This window comes from Bufo bufo, chromosome 11 (assembly GCF_905171765.1).
Source record: "Bufo bufo chromosome 11, aBufBuf1.1, whole genome shotgun sequence".
NCBI classification, from domain to species: Eukaryota; Metazoa; Chordata; class Amphibia; order Anura; family Bufonidae; genus Bufo; species Bufo bufo.
Genome location: NC_053399.1, coordinates 18,454,442 through 18,478,328, shown reverse-complemented (window position 1 = coordinate 18,478,328; position 23,887 = coordinate 18,454,442). Strand labels below are relative to the sequence as shown.

Here is a 23,887-nt window from a genome sequence, read left to right as displayed (position 1 = left end):
AAAAAGAGATTTTCATGCACTATATGATGATATCTGATTTTTAGTTTTTAGATTCATCATGGATCACCCCTTTAAGGTGGAAAATACTCTGTCATTAGAAGTCCAGGATGTGATGGAGTCTCTCCTCACATCCATCCCCCAGTCCACCTGGTGTAGAGCAGTCTGGCGGTACGGGGCGTTGCATGGCCTTCAACCTCCCATATTACGGTAACATTAGTAACATGAACTTCCCCCAAATGTGTTTCCATTTCATGGACGGAGTATTAAAGGCCAAGAGGGAATATCAGGCTGTAATATTTTATGTCCCACACATTGCACAGTACATGGCAGCGCCATACCGGAGGACCTGCACTCCGAGATGGCAGTAAAGTTAATGGCAAGATAAATCTCATAAAGTAGGAAAAATGTGCACAGACGACGATGCCTTAAGTGCCCGCCGGTGCCCGCAGACCACACACTGTTATTATGGTTCTCATCAATGGCTCATAGGAAGAGCGTTCGTCCGAAGCTGCCAACCATTCACCGGGTGGTGTTTATGATGGCGGACCCTGTAGAGAGCGAGGCTGGAGCAATATCAACTTCCATAATCCGCCACTACATAAAAACTGGGCGATGCCAGCCGTGAACCATTAATAACCACCATCCAGGACCACTGACTCCTCCAGGACTAATTCTCCATAAAAACCAAAGAATCTGCCCTGAAAAACCCCAGGAAATAGAAATATAGAACCAACTGTGAGAGTACACAGAGGAGCAACTCCCATCATTCTCCTGTGTGTGATAATCCATAGTTATAGGAACATAGGTGCAGTATTATAGTAGTTATATTCTTGTATATAGGAGCAGTATTATAGTAGTTATATTCTTGTACATAGGAGGCAGTATTATAGTAGTTATATTCCTGTACATAGGAGCAGTATTATATTAGTTATATTCTTGTACATAGGAGCAGTATTATAGTAGTTATATTCTTGTACATAGGAGCAGTATTATAGTAGTTATATTCTTGTACATAGGAGGCAGTATTATAGTAGTTATATTCTTGTACATAGGAGCAGTATTATAGTAGTTATATTCTTGTACATAGGAGGCAGTATTATAGTAGTTATATTCTTGTACATAGGAGCAGTATTATAGTAGTTATATTCTTGTACATAGAGGCAGTATTATAGTAGTTATATTGTTGTACATAGGAGCAGTATTATAGTAGTTATATTGTTGTACATAGGAGGCAGTATTATAGTAGTTATATTCTTGTACATAGGATCAGTATTATAGTAGTTATATTCTTGTACATAGGAGGCAGTATTATAGTAGTTATATTCTTGTACATAGGAGCAGTATTATAGTAGTTATATTCTTGTACATAGGAGGCAGTATTATAGTAGTTATATTCTTGTACATAGGAGGCAGTATTATAGTAGTTATATTCTTGTACATAGGAGCAGTATTATAGTAGTTATATTCTTGTACATAGGAGCAGTATTATAGTAGTTATATTCTTGTACATAGGAGCAGTATTATAGTAGTTATATTCTTGTACATAGGAGCAGTATTATAGTAGTTATATTCTTGTACATAGGAGCAGTATTATAGTAGTTATATTCTTGTACATAGGAGCAGTATTATAGTAGTTATATTCTTGTACATAGGAGCAGTATTATAGTAGTTATATTCTTGTACATAGGAGCAGTATTATAGTAGTTATATTCTTGTACATAGGTGCAGTATTATAGTAGTTATATTCTTGTACATAGGAGCAGTATTATAGTAGTTATATTCTTGTACATAGAGGCAGTATTATAGTAGTTATATTCTTGTACATAGGAGCAGTATTATAGTAGTTATATTCTTGTACATAGAGGCAGTATTATAGTAGTTATATTCTTGTACATAGGAGCAGTATTATAGTAGTTATATTCTTGTACATAGGAGCAGTATTATAGTAGTTATATTCTTGTACATAGGAGGCAGTATTATAGTAGTTATATTCTTGTACATAGGAGCAGTATTATAGTAGTTATATTCTTGTACATAGGAGCAGTATTATAGTAGTTATATTCTTGTACATAGGAGGCAGTATTATAGTAGTTATATTCTTGTACATAGGAGGCAGTATTATAGTAGTTATATTCTTGTACATAGGAGGCAGTATTATAGTAGTTATATTCTTGTACATAGGAGGCAGTATTATAGTAGTTATATTCTTGTACATAGGAGCAGTATTATAGTAGTTATATTCTTGTACATAGGAGCAGTATTATAGTAGTTATATTCTTGTACATAGGAGGCAGTATTATAGTAGTTATATTCTTGTACATAGGAGCAGTATTATAGTAGTTATATTCTTGTACATAGGAGCAGTATTATAGTAGTTATATTCTTGTACATAGGAGGCAGTATTATAGTAGTTATATTATTGTACATAGGAGCAGTATTATAGTACTTATAATGTTGTACATAGGAGCAGTGTTATAGTAGTTATATTCTTGTACATAGGAGCAGTATTATAGTAGTTATATTCTTGTACATAGGAGGCAGTATTATAGTAGTTATATTCTTGTACATAGGAGCAGTATTATAGTAGTTATATTCTTGTACATAGGAGGCAGTATTATAGTAGTTATATTCTTGTACATAGAAGCAGTATTATAGTAGTTATATTCTTGTACATAGGAGCAGTATTATAGTAGTTATATTCTTGTACATAGGAGCAGTATTATAGTAGTTATATTCTTATACATAGGAGGCAGTATTATAGTAGTTATATTCTTGTACATAGGAGGCAGTATTATAGTAGTTATATTCTTGTACATAGTAGCAGTATTATAGTAGTTATATTCTTGTACATAGGAAGCAGTATTATAGTAGTTATATTCTTGTACATAGGAAGCAGTATTATAGTAGTTATATTCTTGTACATAGGAGTAGTATTATAGTATTTATATTCTTGTACAGTGGAGCAGTATTATAGTAGTTATATTCTTGTACATAGGAGCAGTATTATAGCAGTTATATTCTTGTACATAGGAGGCAGTATTATAGTAGTTATATTCTTACTGTATTATATCTTAGTTACATACATACCATTAGTATCTATTTTATGAGATGTTGTGACCAGGTGATACTTTATACTATTGTCAGTTGGTCACCAATATAATGGGATCCTTATCTTCCCTAGTTTTCCATCACCCAAACAAATGCCCATTTACAATTTGTCTCTGTCATCTGAGGGGACACAATGAGCCATCTCTACATGGAACACAGTCTCCTTCTGACCACGAGTCCCAGCTGCGTGTGATGACATCATGGCGCTGACATCCCTCCCCGATGTAATTGTCTGGTTTCCTCCCTATGAGATAATTGTCCTACAGATCTGTCACATTTTCAAACCCTTCCCTCTCTTTCAAACGTCTACATCTTAACCACCCGGATGACTGCACTTGAATCTGAAACTGCGCTATTGCGTCATTTTACAAGATTTCCTGAAATTACCTTACATGACTAATCGCTGCCCTATGACGAACAATGGGGAAACAACGTACCACACATATCAGCTGAAGACACTTGGCTGCGCCATCAACATTATCTTGACTTGTACTGTGGTCACTCCCAGAGCTGCTGTCACGGTGCGGAGTTCCTGGAGGCGGGGACGGCCGGGGCACGCTCGCGTCATCAGCGCGCCCGGCGTCGCCCCGTTCCCGTGGAAACCGCATGAGGGCTGAGCGCCGAGCTGATCACTCGGCGCTCGGCTGTATTGGAACTCAGGAGTCATGTGACGCTGGCCACGTCACATGACTCCACCAGCGCCCTATTTAAACAGGCAATCTGCTGGCCACAGATTGCCTGTTATTGAGGTCCTTCCTGCGATATTACTCACCTGGTTTGTTGGTCCTGCTTGTCTTCTGATTACCCGTCCGTCTCATCCCTTGGTCTTGGCGTTTTCTCCTGGTTCTGACTTCGGCTTCTCCTGACGATCCTCCGCTTGCTCCTCTGGTACCGTGCTGCTCTCTTGGTTTCTGACTCGGCTTGCTTGACTACTCTGTTGCTTGTGTTGTTAGTCTTCCCCGCACTTATCCTAGCTGAGGGTTTGTCGTCCAGTTGTCCCTTGTCGCTAGGACTAACGAGGCAAGTAGGCAGGGACAGGGGCGCGGGTTGAGCTCAGTGGTCACTTCCCCACCCCCCGTGTGTGTGACAGAATAACAGGCCATAATTACCACTGTTACCAGGAATCCTTTGGTTATCCTGACGGAGCATGTTTCTAATTTGACTCACATGCCTCCACTCCGCATTCATCTAGTCATCATATGGAGCCCCAGATTAAGCTTCCAGAACCATTCTCAGGTGACCGTAAAAAGTTTTTCCCTTCAAAGAAAACTGTAAACTTCAGATTACGCCCCTTGTCATCCGGTTCTGAGAGCCAGCGCGTGGGCATAGTAATCCCCCGTCTCCAAGGAGATCCCCCGGATTGGGCTTTTTCCTTGCCTTCCGACGCTGGTTGTCTCAGCTCTGTCGAGGGGTTCTTCCAGGCCCTGGGAACCTTGTATGATGAACCTGACAGAGTATTGCACCCAGTTCAGAAGATGGTGTGTTCCCTCTTCTGTTCAGGTCAGGTTTGTCCAAAAATCTTAAAGACCCATTAGTGAACTACCACCCCTTCCTGAGACATTGGAAGAGACTATGACACTCGTGGTTCGACTTGACAGACGTGTTAGGGAGAGACGGCAGGAACGTTTGCTTTTTCCCCAGGAGGTGGTCCAGCCAAAGGTCTGTCCTATATGAGCAGAGCCGATATCTCTTCTGAGGAACCCATGCAGGTCAGGATGATTCGTAGAGATCAGCGTCGCCGACATGGGGCTTGTTTCTATTGTGGAGACTCAGACCATTGGATTAACCAGTGCTCCAAGAAGCCTTCCTCCGGTAAATCGACCAAGACGGGGGAGCTTAAGAACCAGGTATTTCCTAACGTGGTCAAGAGTAAGTTACTAGTACCTATTACTGTCTCCATGGGAAATAACAAATGTTCTGGTAATGCTTTTATCGACTCTGGTTCTGCTGCCACTTTTATTGATCAGAAATTTTCACTAGGGTTGGGTATTCCGATTTTGACACTACCCAGTCCCATCCACATCATGGCTATCGATTCCACCCCCCTGGTGGGTGGTACCGTGAAGTATATCCTTGACTGTGGGGGGGTGTCACTCCGAAATATGCTCCCTGTTGGTTCTTGAAAACTTACCAGTAGAGGTAGTACTGGAGTTGCCTTGGCTCCAGTTCCATAATCCCATTATTGACTGGACCAAGTGTCACGGATGATGTTGCAGATAGCTGGAAGTTATGGATAAACATCCGACTGGCTTGATCGCAAACTAAGGAGCATAAAGGTGAGCCCTATTAAACCCTAAGAGCTCGCACTGACTGCTAAGCACATACAAGGGTCTCAGAGGTAGACGATTGCATGCCCTCGTACCTAGACTGTGTGACACCTGAATACCCTATAATAGTGAGGGGACATGACCACCGGCTCCCTGCACTTTATACGGAGGGAGTCAGGGTCACCTAGAATCAAGCCAGCAAGGAAACACAATACATGAAAGGACTTATCTGAACAAGCAGCAGCAGAAGCCTCCAGCAGTGAACACTTCAATCCAGGAAGTAGTATAAACCGCAAAGTGAGGCAGTATGGGAGGGAATATAAAGGAAAGAGGATTAGTCTAAATAGGTGACACCTGGGAGAAGGAAATGAGATGACAAAGTGAAACCAAAACAAAGAACATCATGCAAGAGGTAGAAAAGGACATCTGTCAGACCTTCTCACAGAAGTGGCAGTGACACCAAGGGGGAACTGGTGAAATGGGGGTTTGGATGCAGCTCATGCTTGTCTGTGGTGCAAGCGGGGATCTCAGCAGAATCCGATACATTGCCTTTAGTCATAAAGGAATATATGGATGTGTTCTTCTCATCTGACTACCGCCCCATAGGTCTTACAATTGCGCCATTGAATTGGTAGAGGGTGCCAGGTTTCCCAAGGGACGCATCTATCATCTTTCTAGACCTGAACGCAAGGCCATGGAAGATTATGTTAAAGAGAGTCTCAGTAAGGGGCACATTAGGCTTTCGGTATCTCCTATGGGGGGCCTCAGACCTTGTATAGATTATCGGGAGTTAAATAAGATTACGATTAAGAATCAATACTCCCTCCCGTTGAGTCTTGATCTGTTTAATCAAGTAATGGGGGCTTCCTGGTTCTCTAAAATTGATTTCAAGGTGGCATATAACTTAATTCGAATTAAGGAGGGAGAGGAGTGGAAGACGGCATTCAATACTCCAGATGGACACTTCGAATATCTTGTAATGCCTTTTGGACTCAGCAATGCGCCAGCGGTGTTCCAAAATTTTATGAATGATATTTTCAGAGAATTCTTGGGTAAATTCGTGATTGTTGTGTTGATTTTTTACCCTGATTTTGAGAGTCATGTGACTCATGTGAAACAAGTGTTGGAGGTTTTGAGGAAGAATCAATTGGCTGCCAAACAGGAGAAATGTGTTCAGAAATCCTGCACATTCCACATTATTCACGGGGTAAATTGATAACACAGCGCCATGAAGAGAAACAGTAAAACACATATTTATCTATTGGCGCAGCACTACCACCAAACGCTGACTTTCAGCTTGGTTCATCCTGAGTTCCTGATGACTGAACAGAATGCCAGAACCACAGTGAAGACCGACACGTAAACGGAAGCTGCTCCCATGAAAATACAGTGCAGTCAAGCGATTTAGAAGAAAAATATTCAACAGTTTTCAAACCAGCACCTGGATCAAATACTTATGTAATAAAATTTTTTAGTTCGGCCTCTTGTCTAAGAACGTAAGGGCTCCGTGCCCGTGTACCAACCGCGGGGAAGCCGCAGGCGGATCGCAGACCCATTCACTTGAATGGGGTCTGCGATCCGTCCGTTCCGCAAAAAGACAGAGCAAGTTCTATCTTTTTGCGGAACAGAAGCACGGAACGGAACCCCACAGAAGCACTCCGTAGTGGTTCCGTGCTTCCGTTCCGCACCGCACCTCCGGATTTGCGGACCCAAGTGAACGGGTCCGCATCCGTGATGCGGAATGCACACGGCTGGCGACCCGTGTATTGTGGAACCGCCGTATGCGGCCCGCAGCATGGGCACTGAGCCCTTACGTTCGTGTGAAAGTGGCCTTATTCAATGAAATCTATCAGTATAGCGCCACCTGCTGTCTGCCCTTTTTCTAACCCCTCTGTCCTGCTCATTGAGATGGAAGCAGATGCTCAGTTCTATCCATCAACTGCCACCAGCTGCAGCGGAAAGGACACCCCCTAAACTGACAGCTAGAAATGCATTTTGCAGAACAATTGAAGCAATGAATGGGGAGATCTCTGGATCCATGGGGGGTGCAGGGTTGGGCTTTGTTAGGAAGAGGTCGTCATGTACTAGATTATGTATGATTTTCACTTTTTGCATTAATCATGGGATAACCCCTTTAAAACACAAGGTTCGATGCCCAGGGCCCCGAATGTAGTGGCTGCCACACATATAACTGTATTGCTGTCCTCAGGATGGCGATAGTGTCAAATACTGCAGCAGGGCATGGAAGACAATGGAAGACAATGGAAGACAAGGCCTCTCATTCCCATCGTTTACGCTCATAGACCACAGGCCTCAAGCAGAGGAGGCATTTGGGGGGCTCAGGAGGTCGTGAAGCAATGACATCATCATGACCTTCTGTGCCGGGTCTCAGGCAACACAATGACACCATCACGATGGGCTGCGCCAAGATGCAGTGTGATGACATCATTGAGACCACCTGCTCCGGGACGCAGACAACCCAGGCATCAGGCTGGAAGAGGCCTGCGACATACAATGCAGGTGGTGGCATGGCGTCAGGGGAGTATATTAATTTTGTTTGCTTTGTCCCTTTAGGGGGGGGACATACTACTGGGGTTCTATAGGGGGTATTATAACTACTGGAGCACTATAGAGAGGCACTATAGGGGACACTATTACTCACTATAGGAGGATTATTACTACTGGGGCCACTATAGGGGGCATTATTACTACTGGGGCCACTATAGGGGGCATTATTACTACTGGGGCCACTATAGGGGGCATTATTACTACTGGGACCACTATAGGGGGCATTATTACTACTGGGACCATTGTAGTGAGCATTATTACTACTAGAGTCACTATAGGGGACATTATTACTACTGGGGCCACTATAGGGGGCATTATTACTACTGTGACCACTATAGGGGGCATTATTACTACTGGGACCACTATAGGGGGCATTATTACTACTGGGACCATTATAGTGGGCATTATTACTACTAGAGTCACTAAAGGGGACATTATTACTACTGGGGCCACTATAGGGGGAATTATTACTACTGGGACCACTACAGGGGGCATTATTACTACTGGGACCACTATAGGGGGCATTATTACTACTGGGACCATTATAGTGGGCATTATTACTACTAGAGTCACTAAAGGGGACATTATTACTACTAGGGCCACTATAGGGGGCATTATTACTACTGGGCCACTATAGGGGGCATTATTACTACTGGGCCACTATAGGGGACATTATTACTACTGGGACCACTACAGGGGGCATTATTACTACTGGGACCACCATAGGGGGCATTATTACTATTTGAGTCACTTTAGGGGACATTATTACTATTGGGGCCACTATAGGGGGCATTATTACTACTAGGACCATTATAGTGGGCATTATTACTACTTGAGTCACTAAAGAGGACATTAATACTACTGGGGCCACTATAGGGGGCATTATTACTACTGGGACCACTATAGTAGGGGTAGAGGGCAAATATTACTACTTGGGCCGTATAGAGGGCCTTATTACTACTGGTGGCACTGTGGGGGTATTATTACTACTGGGGTTATTGTGGGGGCATAATTTTTATTAGGAACAATTTGGAGGGCACTACTACTAATGCCGGCAGTCTCAGGGAGCACTATCAGTATTGGGGGCACTCTGGGAGAGAATTAGTACTATTGGTGGGACTGTTGGGAGCACTATTACTATAGGTGAATATCTGTGTGGCACCATTATTTCTGCAGTACAATAATTGGGGGCATTGGGGAGCACAGGGGGCACAGTATTGGGGATAGCAGCCGGATAACACTGTTGGGGGACCAGGAGGGATGATGGAAAAGTGATGAATCTAAGATGTCTGAGAAGAGACGTGTCTGAAAAAATTTGTCATGGCGGTCTGGGCTGAATGGAGAAGATGAGGAAAGAGAACTGGGTATAAGAGGCACGTAGTGCTGTATACTTCTATAGTGGCACTGAATGTAATGCTCATCTGAGGCGCTTTCAGATCAGCGCTATTTATTTCCATTCTTTTGCTCCGTTATAGGAGCAGAAGAACGGGAAAAAAAGGATCCGTTAGGTTTCCATTCGGGAGATCCTGGCAATAAAATAAATACATAAAATCTGAATGATAAAAATCACGTAAAAATTCAAACACCTGATTTGAGGCTAATTTGAACCCTGCGGTGACCACCATTAATGCTCGGCACGCCCTTACACCTGCCACATGGCCGCTGACAGACACAGTCCGGTTTAGGAGTCCCTCGTGTCCAGTTTTTGCCACTGTAAATCTTTAACGCAGAATGTTTATTTTACCAAAATTCCTCCTCTTACTACACCTGGAATAACAGAATTAGTGGAAATAGGATCCTATAACGGTTTTATAGACCTTGGCACCTACAAGAACTCATGGGGGGGGATTAAACTTTGTGAGAATTTTATGTCACATGTGTGGTTTTGGAATGACGGCCGAGCAAAGAATGCTGAGCGTTGTAGTGGAACAAATTGCTACTTTTTACGGCTCCGAGTCAATGCACTCAAGTCGCTCATACACTAAACTTACTGGAAGTGAACTGATGTGAATAAAAACATCCCCAAATTCTCTATAGTTAGAGGGCAAGGCGCAATACTCGGATGGAAGGGCGTATAAAGGCTCTCCGGTTTTATGTAAATTAATTACTTTTTTTTTTTTATGCACCTTTCCAATATACCGTATTTTGTGTTTGAATTGCTCATTATTTTCAACATCTCTGCTTGCTGGCAGTGAAACCTAATATTTCTCACACTTGAGGATTTGTTATAATTGGATCCAGTCTACACAACACATCAGCAGTAAAAATCCCCATCCTAGGTTGGCAGTTTGTTACAATGTATCAGAATAGGTAAAATGTATCAGTCTGAAGTCCAAACTGTCAGGGCTCATGCACACGACCGTATGTATTTTGCAGTTTGCAAAAAAACGGATCTGCAAAAAATACGGATGTCCGTGTGCATTCCGTATTTTGCAGAACGGAACAGCCGGCCTCTAATAGAACAGTCCTATCCTTGCCCGTAATGCGGACAATAATAGGACATGTTCGATTCTTTTGAGGAACAGACATACGGATACGGAATGCACACAGAGGAACTTCCTTTTTTTTTTTTTTGCGGACCCATTGAAATGAATGGTTCCACATACGGTCCGCATAAAAAATGGAACGGACACGGAAAGAAGATATGTTCGCATGCATGAGCCCTAAGGGCAAGGGGGCCACGTAGGGCAAACCTCTAGATCGAGAGTCACTCCACCCCAGCTTAAGGGCTCGTTCACACGACCATGGTTTGGTTCCGCATCCGAGCCGCATTTTTTGCGGCTCAGGTGCGGACCCGTTCACTTCAATGGGGCCGCAAAAGATGCGGACAACATTCCATGTGCTGTTCGCATCCGTTGCTTCAGTCCGTGGCCCCGCAAAAATTACGAGTCCTGTCCTATTCTTGTTCGTTTTGAGGACAAGAATAAGCCTTTCTAAAGGGCCGTCCGTTCCGCCAATTGCAGAAGGCACACGGGCGACATCCTTGTTTTGCGGATCCGCAAAACACGGCACGGTCACTTGAACAAGCCCTAATAAAAAGGGATAGCCCTTTAAAGGCCTCATGCACACAGCCGTTGGTTCACCGTTCCGTGCATTGGGGACCACAATTTTGCGGTCCCCAATGCACGGGAAACATCCGTGCGGATTCCGCAGACGGATCCAGACCCATTCAACTGGAATGGGTCCGTGATCCATCCGCACCGCAAAAAAAATACAACAAGTTCTATTTTTTGCGGTGCGGAGGCACAGAGAGAAACCCCATGGAAGCGCTCCGTAGTGCTTCCGGACCCATTCAAATGAATGGGTCCGCATCCGTGATGCGGGGTGCCAATGGCCTGTGCCCGTGTACTGCGGACCTGCTGTTGGCAGGCCGCAATACGGGCACGGCCGGCACACGTTTGCATGCATGCCCTATAGAATATTACACCCTCACATACGTCTGTACATGGTAAACCCAGCTGACAACCTATATGGTCGCCGCAGCAGCAGTTGCCACAAGAGTTGTCACCCAGCGTCCCTTTATAACTGGACAGGAGACTGGAAAGCTGGGTGACAACTCAACTATGGTGGCTGCCATACTGGTGGTCGCCCAGCTTTCCCAGAAACAACCTGAACCTGACAGAAGAGGGCGCGTCTAGGAATTCTAAGGGGAAAGAAAATTATATAGAATTATTTCCATAATAAAACACGAGAGACACAATAAAACTCTAATAACCATGGAAACGAGGATATTATTTCAGGTGTCGGCTCAGCTCTGCTCAACGTGTTCATGCAAATCAAATTGAGGCAACGCGTCCAGAAAGCCGGAAGGTGACGGCGTGATGGAGCGTTCAGGTGACTGGGCGGTCGGCGGTGGCTTTTTATAATGGAATATCCAGTCGCCGCCGCCGCTGCAGCTGTGAAGATTCTATTTATTTATTTATTTATTGTATTTTGCTAATCTTTACCCATCTGCTTCAATTCCCCACAATCCAGGATTTGTACCGTACGCCTCGCTTGACCCTCATTTCGCTTCGCCTGTCTGTCATGGCGCCTGCACAATCCCAGAGATTAGAGGCTGAGCTCTTCTCAGACGAAGGCTGCGCTCATTAAAGAGGCACCAAATACCTTCTAGGAAGCTCCGTCTGACCAAACGGGAGGATAAATCCGCGTAAAACAAGGCCCAGGGTCGGCTCTGCCACTCATTGGGGGTCAGTATCAACCAGCGTCATTGGCACGACGCCTTCACTTCTGGTAGCTGGGGAAAAAAATGATGCTTTCTTTGACGTACACAGGGGCAACTTTTGGCACATGTACCTTTTGTAATGAGCCCTAAGTTTTGGGGGAACAGTCCTCATAGTGAGATAAGAAAAAAACATGGCAGCCAATAAATCCCCCCCCCCCCCCCCCCCCAACCGCCACATGTGGTGATTTCTGGGTAATTTAGTATTTCCAGATTAGCAGGAATTCTGGACTATTGGGTTCTGGACTAACAGACGTTCACTGTGTGTAGATATTCTCCTACTACATACACACTACACTGCGTGCAGAATTATTAGGCAAATGAGTATTTTGACCACATCATCCTCTTTATGCATGTTGTCTTACTCCAAGCTGTATAGGCTCGAAAGCCTACTACCAATTAAGCATATTAGGTGATGTGCATCTCTGTAATGAGAAGGGGTGTGGTCTAATGACATCAACACCCTATATTAGGTGTGCATAATTATTAGGCAACTTCCTTTCCTTTGGCAAAATGGGTCAAAAGAAGGACTTGACAGGCTCAGAAAAGTCAAAAATAGTGAGATATCTTGCAGAGGGATGCAGCACTCTTAAAATTGCAAAGCTTCTGAAGCGTGATCATCGAACAATCAAGCGTTTCATTCAAAATAGTCAACAGGGTCGCAAGAAGCGTGTGAAAAAACCAAGGAGCAAAATAACTGCCCATGAACTGAGAAAAGTCAAGCGTGCAGCTGCCAAGATGCCACTTGCCACCAGTTTGGCCATATTTCAGAGCTGCAACATCACTGGAGTGCCCAAAAGCACAAGGTGTGCAATACTCAGAAACATGGCCAAGGTAAGAAAGGCTGAAAGACGACCACCACTGAACAAGACACACAAGCTGAAACGTCAAGACTGGCCCAAGAAATATCTCAAGACTGATTTTTCTAAGGTTTTATGGACTGATGAAATGAGAGTGAGTCTTGATGGGCCAGATGGATGGGCCCGTGGCTGGATTGGTAAAGGGCAGAGAGCTCCAGTCCGACTCAGACGCCAGCAAGGTGGAGGTGGAGTACTGGTTTGGGCTGGTATCATCAAAGATGAGCTTGTGGGGCCTTTTCGGGTTGAGGATGGAGTCAAGCTCAACTCCCAGTCCTACTGCCAGTTTCTGGAAGACACCTTCTTCAAGCAGTGGTACAGGAAGAAGTCTGCATCCTTCAAGAAAAACATGATTTTCATGCAGGACAATGCTCCATCACACGCGTCCAAGTACTCCACAGCGTGGCTGGCAAGAAAGGGTATAAAAGAAGAAAATCTAATGACATGGCCTCCTTGTTCACCTGATCTGAACCCCATTGAGAACCTGTGGTCCATCATCAAATGTGAGATTTACAAGGAGGGAAAACAGTACACCTCTCTGAACAGTGTCTGGGAGGCTGTGGTTGCTGCTGCACGCAATGTTGATGGCGAACAGATCAAAACACTGACAGAATCCATGGACGGCAGGCTTTTGAGTGTCCTTGCAAAGAAAGGTGGCTATATTGGTCACTGATTTGTTTTTGTTTTGTTTTTGAATGTCAGAAATGTATATTTGTGAATGTTGAGATGTTATATTGGTTTCACTGGTAAAAATAAATAATTGAAATGGGTATATATTTGTTTTTTAGGCTACTTTCACACTAGCGCTTGATCGGATCCGTTCTGAACGGATCCGATCATATTAATGCAGACGGAGGCTCCGTTCAGTACGGATCCGTCTGCATTAATAACTTAGAAAAATTTCTAAGTGCGAAAGTAGCCTGAGCGGATCCGTTCAGACTTTCAATGTAAAGTCAATGGGGGACGGATCCGCTTGAAGATTGAGCCATATGGTGTCCTCTTCAAGCGGATCCGTTCCCATTGACTTACATTGTAAGTCTGGACGGATCCGCACGCCTCCGCACGGCCAGGCGGACACCCGAACGCTGCAAGCAGCGTTCAGCTGTCCGCCTGGCCGTGCGGAGGCGAGCGGAGCGGAGGCTGAACGCCGCCAGACTGATGCAGTCTGAGCGGATCCGCATCCATTCAGACTGCATCAGGGCTGGACGGAAGCGTTCTGCTCCGCTCGTGAGCCCCTTCAAACGGAGCTCTCGAGCGGACAGCAGAACGCTAGTGTGAAAGTAGCCTAAAGTTGCCTAATAATTATGCACAGTAATAGTCACCTGCACACACAGATATCCCCCTAAAATAGCTAAAACTAAAAACAAACTAAAAACTACTTCCAAAAATATTCAGCTTTGATATTAATGAGTTTTTTGGGTTCATTGAGAACATGGTTGTTGTTCAACAATAAAATTAATCCTCAAAAATACAACTTGCCTAATAATTCTGCACTCCCTGTATAAGGGCTCGTTCACACGACCGTATGGCTTTTTCAGTGTTTTGCGGGGCGTTTTTAAGGATTCCGTTATTCAGTTTTTTGTTTCCGTTCCGTTTTTCCGTATGGCGTATACAGTAATTACATAGAAAAAATTGGGCTGGGCATAACATTTTCAATAGATGGTTCCACAAAAGCCGAACGAATGCGGAAGACATACGGAGTACATTCTGCATGTGTACAGTTTTTTTTGCGGACCCCTTGACTTGAATGGAGCCACGGAACGTGATTTGCGGGCAATAATAGGAACCATTGAAATGAATGGTTCTGTATACAGACCGTGTACGGAACGCAAAAAAACTTTCGTGTGAACAAGCCCTAAGGCCTCATGCACACGAACGTATTTTCTTTCCGCGTCCATTCCGTTTTTTCTTGTGAACCGTACACAGAACCATTAATTTCAATAGGTCCTCAAAAAAACTGAAGTTAAAAACTCTGTGTGCATTCCGTTTCCGTATGTCCGTATGTCCGTTCCGCTAAAAAATAGAACATGTCCTATTATTGTCCGCATTACAGACACGGATAGGACCGTTCTATCAGGGGCCGGCGTTGCTCCGTTCCGTTTTGCGGACAAGAATAGGCATTTCTACAATAGGCCACCTGTTTCCGTTCCACAAATTGCGGAAGGCACACGGGCGGCTTCAGTGTTTTGCAGACCACAAAAAAACGGAACGGTCGTGTGCATGAGGCCTAACACAGTACCAGCAAAGTGAATGAGATTAAACAAATTTCATGTTTCATTTTAAAATCCGCAGCACGTCAATTATTTTTGCATGCACATTCCACCCTTTGCCATGCATGGGAGGAAATCTGCGACAAAACCGCATCAAATCCGCACCAAAAACCGTGAGTAACACGGAAACTCTGTGTCTATTTTCTGTTTGTAAACCTGCAGTAGCCTAAGGCCCCTCTGGTATATATGGCACAGATCGGGGGGGGAAGGGGGTCGGTTACAGATTTTGCATTTAGCCCAGAAGCTTTATGCCTGAGCCCCTTTAATCACCTAAATGCGGGCGGGTGGGTGAGGGGCAGGGGCTCGCTCTCTGTCACCGGTCACCTTCCTCGGCTGCAGCTGCTTATGTTGTTATTCTCGATGATATCGCCAAACACACAACAGGACAGACGCCGGGCGCTCGCTAATCTCATACAATATTGATTCCTGCATGTCATTAGCCGTAGTTTACAGCCGCAGCAACGCGCAGAAGATGGGACTGCTGGGAGGCGACCTGGGAAAATGGAAAAAAAAAACGGGAAAAAACAAAAAGAATGTCAAAGAAATAAAAAATGGAGAGGTCAGGAAGGGTCACTGGTTTTACCCACTTCTGTCCTTTACAGTGCCCTCTCCAATAATGCCACCCACAGTGCCCGCACACATTATTTATTTATTTTACGCACTTATATAGCGCTATTATATTCTGCAGCGCTTTCATTAGCAACCAACAGTCCCCAATGGGGCTCACAATCTAAAGGCCTCTTTCACACGACCGTTTGTTTTGTTTTTTTCATTTTTGCGGGCCGTTTTTTGCATTCTGTATACGGTTTGTATACGGAACCATTCATTTCAATGGGTCCGCAAAAAAACCTGAATGTACTCCGTATGCAGCTGATGGGCTGTTACAGTGTATCCAGTTTAGACAATCCTCCCTGAGCTAAACCCATCAGCAGCACAAATCTCTCCCCGTCTTCATAGCTTGTTACAATGTATCAATCTGGAGTCCTGGCTGTTATACATCAACAGAGGATTGTCCAGACTGGATACAACTGTAACAAACTCTCAGCTGTGAGACGTACTGCTGGCGTACAAGTTGTCAGCCAGTAAGGGTCCACATTCACTGACCATAAGCAGAGATCTTGGAAATGGCAACACAAACTCGCAGAACTTCTTCTTGCACAACGATTAAGGCCTCATGCACATGACGGTCTGTATTTTGCGGTCCGAAAAACACGGATCCGCAAAAAATACGGATGACGTCCGTGTGCATTCCGTATATTTTGCGGAACGGAAAGGCCGGCCCCTGATAGAACAGTCTTATCCTTGTATCGTAATGCGGACAATAATAGGACATGTTCTATCTTTTTTCGAGGAACGGAAATACGGAAACTAAATGCACGCGGAGTAACTTCTGTTTTTTTTTTTTTTTTGCAGACCCATTTAAATGAATGGTTCCGCATACGGTCCTCAAAAAAAACAAACGTAATGGACACGGAAAGAAAATACGTTTGTGTGCATGAGCCCTTAGTCCTAGGACCGTATGGATGTTCCGGTCTGACGTCCGTGTGATATCCGTATTGCATCCGTTTTTTGTTTTTTTTTGCGGATGCATTGTAACAATGCCTATCCTTGTCCGCAAAAGGGCATCTTTTTTGTGGACATACGGAAATGGAATGCACACATTTCCCTTTTTTTTTTTTGCGGACCCATTGAAGTGAATGGTTCCGCATAGGGGCAGCAAAAAAAAAACCAAAAAAAACCTGAACGTTCGTGTGCATGAGCCCTTACTTACATAAAACTAGAACGTCCAGGATAAGCGGTGCAGGAGGCATTTAACGCTTATCCCCATTGTTTTGCACAGACATGGAATGCGACGCGTATACGAGATACGCATCACCCCGGGTACATTGCGCGGAGTCGGTTTTCAGGGTCTTGTGACTTAGCACAATAAACACGAGGGGGGCGTTTATTTCTCCTCCATCTCACAAGTGCCAGGGAGGACTGCAGATTTAAACAACTAAATTGAAGAGAAAATAAACCCCCGTCTGCCGCGCCGCTCACAATTGATGGTTTTAATAGGGCGCCTGAACAATTCGCTCCCGCTGGCACGCAGGCGGCGTGTTTTATTTAAAGGTACAGTACTGTATAATGTCATCTTTAGGAGGTGAGCGAGGCCCGGGCTGACGGGCATATTTTGACAGCAAAGGGTTCGTGTTTGCCAAGTTCTTAAGTACTAGACGGTGAAAAAAAATGACCCCTGTCGCCCCCGACCCGAATAATGAATGACACTGTTTAACTCTAAGGTCTCCACGTCTGAGGCAGCGCCTCGTCAGAAGGGAGAGGAGCAATCTGCTGAGGCCGATGGACGGGGAGGACATCCAGGTGCTACTTTCACCCTCGCTGTTTTTACGGATCCGTCGCGGATCTGCACAAACTCTTCCGTTACAATAATACAACCAAAAGTCAGTTTAGCGGCATTTATCTAATGTGTATGACCAGCTTAACCCCTTAACTACCATCCGCGTCGCTGCCTATGAATGAGGTTAAATGGTTTCCAGAATGCTCCAGCGCTAACAACCGGCTATCGCCAACAAACATTGGGGGCACAGGTGGGAGCCGCACCTACCGTATCTTTAGAACAGACCCCGCAAAGTCAAGCATGCGTGTCCGCTCTCCATTTATTACTAAGGGAGCGCCGAAAATAGCAGAACGGTGCCATTTTTGGAAGTCCCATTGAAATGAATGGGAAGTGCACTGTGCAAGCGCGGGCACAGCTCCATTCACTTCTATGGGCGAGCACACTACTCAGCTATTTTCGGCGCTCCCATAGGAAAGAATGGAGGGCGGCCGCGCTTTCCCAATGCGCCCAAGGCTCCCATGTAGAGACAGGTGCGGGTCTCACAGATGTGGGGGTGTATCCTAGTGCAGGCATCAGCAACCTCCGGCACTCCAGCTGCTCTGAAACTACAACTCCCAGAATCCTCCTTTCACTTCTATAGGAGTTACAAAAACCACCAAGTAAGGCTACATGAACACGAACATTGTTTGTTTCCGTTCCGTTTTTTTTTTTTTTGCAGATAGGATGCGGCCCATTCATTTCAATGGGTCCGCAAAAAATGCGGACAGCACACCGTGTGCTGTCCTCATCCGTATGTCCGTTACGTAGCCCCAGAAAAAAAAATAGAACATGGCCTATTCTTGTCCGTTTTGTTGGAGCCGCAGTCTTAGGCCTCTTGCACACGAACGTGTGCGCCCCGTGGCCGTGCTGCGGCCTGCAAGTTGCGGGCCGCAATGCACGAACACCCACCGTGGGGCAGCCGCAGCGGATTGCGGACCCATTCACTTTAATGGGTCCGCGATCTGGCCGTTCTGCAAAAAGATAGGACCTGTTCTATCTTTTTGCGGAACGGAAGTACGGGACGAAACCCCAAAGGAAGCACTCCGTAGCGCTTCCGTAGGGTTCCGTTCAGCACCATTCCGCATCTCCGGATTTGCGGACCCATTAAAGTGAATGCGTCCACATCCGTGATGCGGAATGCACACGGAACGGTGCCCGTGTATTGTGGATCCGCAAATGCGGTCCGCAATACGGCCACGGAGCGCACACGTTCGTGTGAAAGAGGCCATGGCATTGTTACAATGGATCCGCAAAAAAACAAAACTGATGGCAAACGTTTTTTGTTTTTTTTGCTGATCCGCAATCTGCGGACTGCAAAACACATATGGTCGTGTGCATGTAGCCCAAGGGCTCGTTCACACGAACGTGTGATGCCCGTTGCCGTATTGCGGACCGCATTTGCGGATCCGCAATACACGGGTGCCGTTCCGTGGCCATTCCACATCACGGATGCGGACCCATTCACCTCAATGGGTCCGCAAATCCGGAGGTGCGGAACGGATCACTATGGAAGCCTACGGAGTGCTTTCTGGGGTTCCGTTCCGTGCTTCCGCACCGCAAAAAGATATGGATTTTTGGCGACTGTCGCATGTCGCAGTGCGACACCATAGACTATCATTATAAAAATGGGTCGCGCGACAAATGTCGTCGTGTAGACGTAGCCTAATGGGGACAGGAGGTCTATTGGGGCGAGCGGGTCACCGGGTCACAGCCCACACAAGTGAAGATCTCATAGTCCATGTGAAAATGGCGGAATGTATGTACAGCGGACGGCTGAAGGAGCAGGAATGTAAATGTTGTATATACAGTCAGTGTCCCCCCGGGCGACATGAAAGCCGAGCCTTGTGCTTCTATGGCTGGGGGCCACAGCAGCGCAGAGGATCTGTCACTATCAGGATGTCCAACTGAGACACGAGGTGGATGCGGCAGCGAGGTTGTCAGTCATTACAGTGACCCTGCGGCCCCGTCCACATCTGATGCACTGGAGATAGAGGGCACACACATGTATGGGGTGGGGTGACTGACAACCAATAGAGCCGTCATCACAGCTTCCAGAAAGGTTGTCAGCCGGCTTCCAGTCCTGAATGTATGTCCCAGCAGATTTGCCTTTCAGTATAGGGTGCAGCTATCCGTTCTGCGGTCCCCAAATCACGGATACGCACAACATGGGTCCCAGCCGTGTGCATGCTGCCATTTTCAATAGAAATGTCCTATCCTTGTCTGCAAAATGGACATGTTCTATCTTTTTCGCGGGGCCGCGGAAGGAATGGGTCCGCATCCGATCCGCAAGCGACGCAGACCAAACCTACGGTGCGTGAGTCCCCGCGGTCAGCCTTGCACCAGCCTGAAATGACAGAACAGATTGTATTCACCTGTCCTACAGCGAGCCCCCCTCCCGGCCTGTCATGGCGGAAAATAGCGAGCCCCCCTCCCGGCCTGTCATGGCGGAAAATAGCGAGCCCCCCTCCTGGCCTGTCATGGCGGAAAATAGCGAGCCCCCCTCCTGGCCTGTCATGGCGGAAAATAGCGAGCCCCCCTCCCGGCCTGTCATGGCGGAAAATAGCGAGCCCCCCTCCTGGCCTGTCATGGCGGATAATAGCGAGCCGCCTCCCAGACTCTCATGGCGGATAACACGGATAAGGCCTCATGCACACGACCGTGCCGTTTTTTGTGGTACGCAAACTGCGGATCCGCAAAAAATGGAAGCCGCCCGTGTGCCTTCCGCAATTTGCGGAACGGGCGGCCCATTGTAGAAATGTCTATTCTTGTCTGCAAATAGAATAGGACATGCTATATATTTTTTGCGGGGCCACGGAACGGAGCAACGGATGCGGACAGCACGCAGAGTGCTGTCCGCATCTTTTGCGGCCCCATTGAAGTGAATGGGTCCGCACCCGAGCCGCAAAAAATGTGGCTCTGATGCGGACCCGAATAACGGTCATGTGCATGAGGCCTAATAGTGACCCCCCCTCCCGGCCTGTCATGGCGGATAATAGCGAGCAATAGAGCAAAATAACAAAGAAGCTAAATAGTAACGACACCTTGCGAGCCACGGACTGAACCCCGGATAATTGGCGGCGCTGTTCCGGCTTGTTGTGTAACAGTTGTTTTTATAGACGAGTTAAGTTTAGAAATCATTAGATATTCCGGATACACCCACATTTCCACACCCCGAGTATTTCCACTCCTGTGATCTGTGCTGAGCGGTGTGACTCACATACTAGGAGGGATGTCATGCAGTATGGGACACGCCAGTCAGATACCCACAGCGATAGAAGTATAGGATATAGACTGTATGGGAGCTGCCAGGCTAGGAGGTATCGATCTAAAGAAGTTGTGTTTTATAATGAAAAGGAAACTGTCAGCATGCTGGATATACACTCACCTAAAGAATTATTAGTGCCCCCATACTAATACGGTGTTGGACCCCCTTTTGCCTTCAGAACTGCCTTAATTCTACGTGGCATTGATTCCACAAGGTGCTGATAGCATTCTTTAGAAATGTTGGCCCATATTGATAGGATAGCATCTTGCAGTTGATGGAGATTTGAGGGATGCACATCCAGGGCACGAAGCTCCTGTTCCACCACATCCCAAAGATGCTCTATTGGGTTGAGATCTGGTGACTGTGGGGCCATTTTAGTCCAGTGAACTCATTGTCATGTTCAAGAAACCAATGTGAAATGATTGGAGCTTTGTGACATGGTGCATTATCCTGCTGGAAGTAGCCATCAGAGGATGGATACATGTTCTCATTCTGTTTACACCAAATTCGGACTCTTCCATTTGAATGTCTCAACAGAAATCAAGACTCATCAGACCAGGCAACATTTTTCCAGTCTTCAACAGTCCAATTTTGGTGAGCTTGTGCAAACTGTAGCCTCTTTTTCCTATTTGTAGTGGAGATGAGTGGTACCCGGTGGGGTCTTCTGCTGTTGTAGCCCATCCGCCTCAAGGTTGTGCGTGTTGTGGCTTCACAAATGCTTTGCTGCAGACCTCGGTTGTAACGAGGGGTTATTTCAGTCAACGTTGCTCTTCTATCAGCTTGAATCAGTCGGCCCATTCTCCTCTGACCTCCAGCATCCACAAGGCATTTTTGCCCACAGGACTGCCGCATACTGGATGTTTTTCCCTTTTCACACCATTCTTTGTAAACCCTAGAAATGGTTGTGCGTGAAAATCCCAGTAACTGAGCAGATTGTGAAATACTCAGACCGGCCCGTCTGGCACCAACAACCATGCCACGCTCAAAATTGCTTAAATCACCTTTCTTCCCATTCTGACATTCAGTTTGGAGTTCAGGAGATTGTCTTGACCAGGAGCACCCCCCTAAATGCATTGAAGCAACTGCCATATGATTGGTTGACTAGATAATTGCATTAATGAGAAATAGAACAGGTGTTCCTAATAATTCTTTAGGTGAGTGTATATATAAACACGTGCGAGTCCTATTATTCTGACCATGTCCTAGGCGCAGCTCTGTCCCGTTCAAACGAATAGACCTGGGCTGCAATATCATGCGCAGCCGCTATCCAATTGATGGCACCGTGCGTGTGCTCATGGCACCATTCCTATAGGGCTGCTGCCCAGTTTAGACCCAGCACCGACCAGGGCCATTTTGGTTCCTCCACCCTATCTGCTGCTGGTTGTGGGTAATTCTCTACACGCTGCGGCTCTTTCAGTGTTCTGAAGAAGGCTAGACGCCGATAACGTTCAGTACATTTCATTGGAACTGGAAATCCGCTTGTTAAATAAAATACAACACTGGAAGCAATCTGGTGGAGTAGAGGAGTTTTAATTTCTCCAGTAATAAACACTTTAATATTTGTGGATATTTATTCGTTTTTCCAGCTTATAAGCTCTTCATTAATGTAGATAAATATTTACTGCTTTCTCCAGTTTTTAGGCTTTTCACTCTTTCTTTAATATTTATGAATTTTATTTACAACTTTTTCCAGTTTTTAGGCTTTTTAATTTGTCGGTAATATTTATAAATATTTACAACTGTTTCCAGATTTTAGGCTCCTCTATAATTTTCCTGAATTTTCCAAGAAGATGAGGCCTCCACTCGAAGCTGGATTCCAAGGCCGAGTTCACACAAACGTGTGTGACCCGTGCTGCGGCCCACAAATTGCGGGCCGCAATGCACGATCGCCGGCCGTAGGTCAGCCGCATCGGCTCGCGGACCCATTCACTTTAATGGGTCCGCGATCCGGCCGTTCCGCAAAAGGATAGGACATGTTCTATCTTTTTGCGGAACGGAAGTACGGGACGCAACCCCACGGAAGCACTCCGTAGTGCTTCCGAGGGGTCCCGTTCCGTGCCTGCCGTTCCGCAATTCCGGATTTGCGGACCCATTGAAGTGAATGGGTCCGCATCCGTGATGCGGAATGCACACGGAACTGTGGCCGTGTATTGCAGCCCGCAATACGGCCATGGATCACACACAGTTGGTGTGAACTAGGCCTAAGAAGCTGACTATGGATGAAACAATGTAGCGCGGAGAACATGTGACCTACATTCTTCTGTTTACAATTCTATCTAAACATCATTATGGTTCACGAAAAACAGAAAGGGCTGATCCTGCGGATCCCATGAAAAGTAATGGTTCTGATGCAGCATAATATAAAAACAACATTTTTCTATAACTATATGGTGCAGCTCTCCCACTGAGCGTTACTCTATACACTTCATTACTCATTTACGCCATTCTGTCCATGAATAGAAGCCTTACACAAATACTATGCAGACATTTCTCATTGATCAACAGCCGTCATACATACAATGCTCTATGTGCCCGGGCTACCGCGCCCATGGTGTTTGGACAAGGCGTTTAGCTATTACATGGGCCAGACTACAACTCCTACGATACGTAGAGCAGCCATGTATCTACTAATACATGTGTCAGAACTACAACTCCTATGATGTTTAGAGCAGCCATGGATCTACTAATAGATGTGTCCGAACTACAACTCCTATGATGATTAGAGCAGCCATGTATCTACTAATACATGTGTCAGAACTACAACTCCTATGATGTTTAGAGCAGCCATGTATCTAATAATACATGTGTCAGAACTACAACTCCTATGATGTTTAGAGCAGCCATGTATCTACTAATACATGTGTCAGAACTACAACTCCTATGATGTTTAGAGCAGCCATGTATCTAATAATACATGTGTCAGAACTACAACTCCTATGATGTTTAGAGCAGC

General features: G+C 45.6%; 1 protein-coding gene across 3 annotated transcripts in view; it reads right to left on the bottom strand.

Moving 5' to 3' along the window:
• The window catches only part of CLMN (calmin), a 95,228-nt gene that overhangs the window by 37,906 nt on the left and 33,435 nt on the right, over positions 1 to 23,887 (bottom strand). The window contains exon 1 of one of the 3 annotated variants that reach the window (XM_040412883.1): positions 3,546 to 3,618. The exons of the other annotated variants lie outside the window; for them this stretch is intronic. Within the exon in view, the coding sequence (XP_040268817.1) occupies positions 3,546 to 3,552 (7 nt within the window). The 5' untranslated portion in view covers positions 3,553 to 3,618. Of the gene's footprint in view, positions 1 to 3,545; positions 3,619 to 23,887 lie in introns of those variants that run through there. 3 annotated transcript variants of the gene reach the window in all.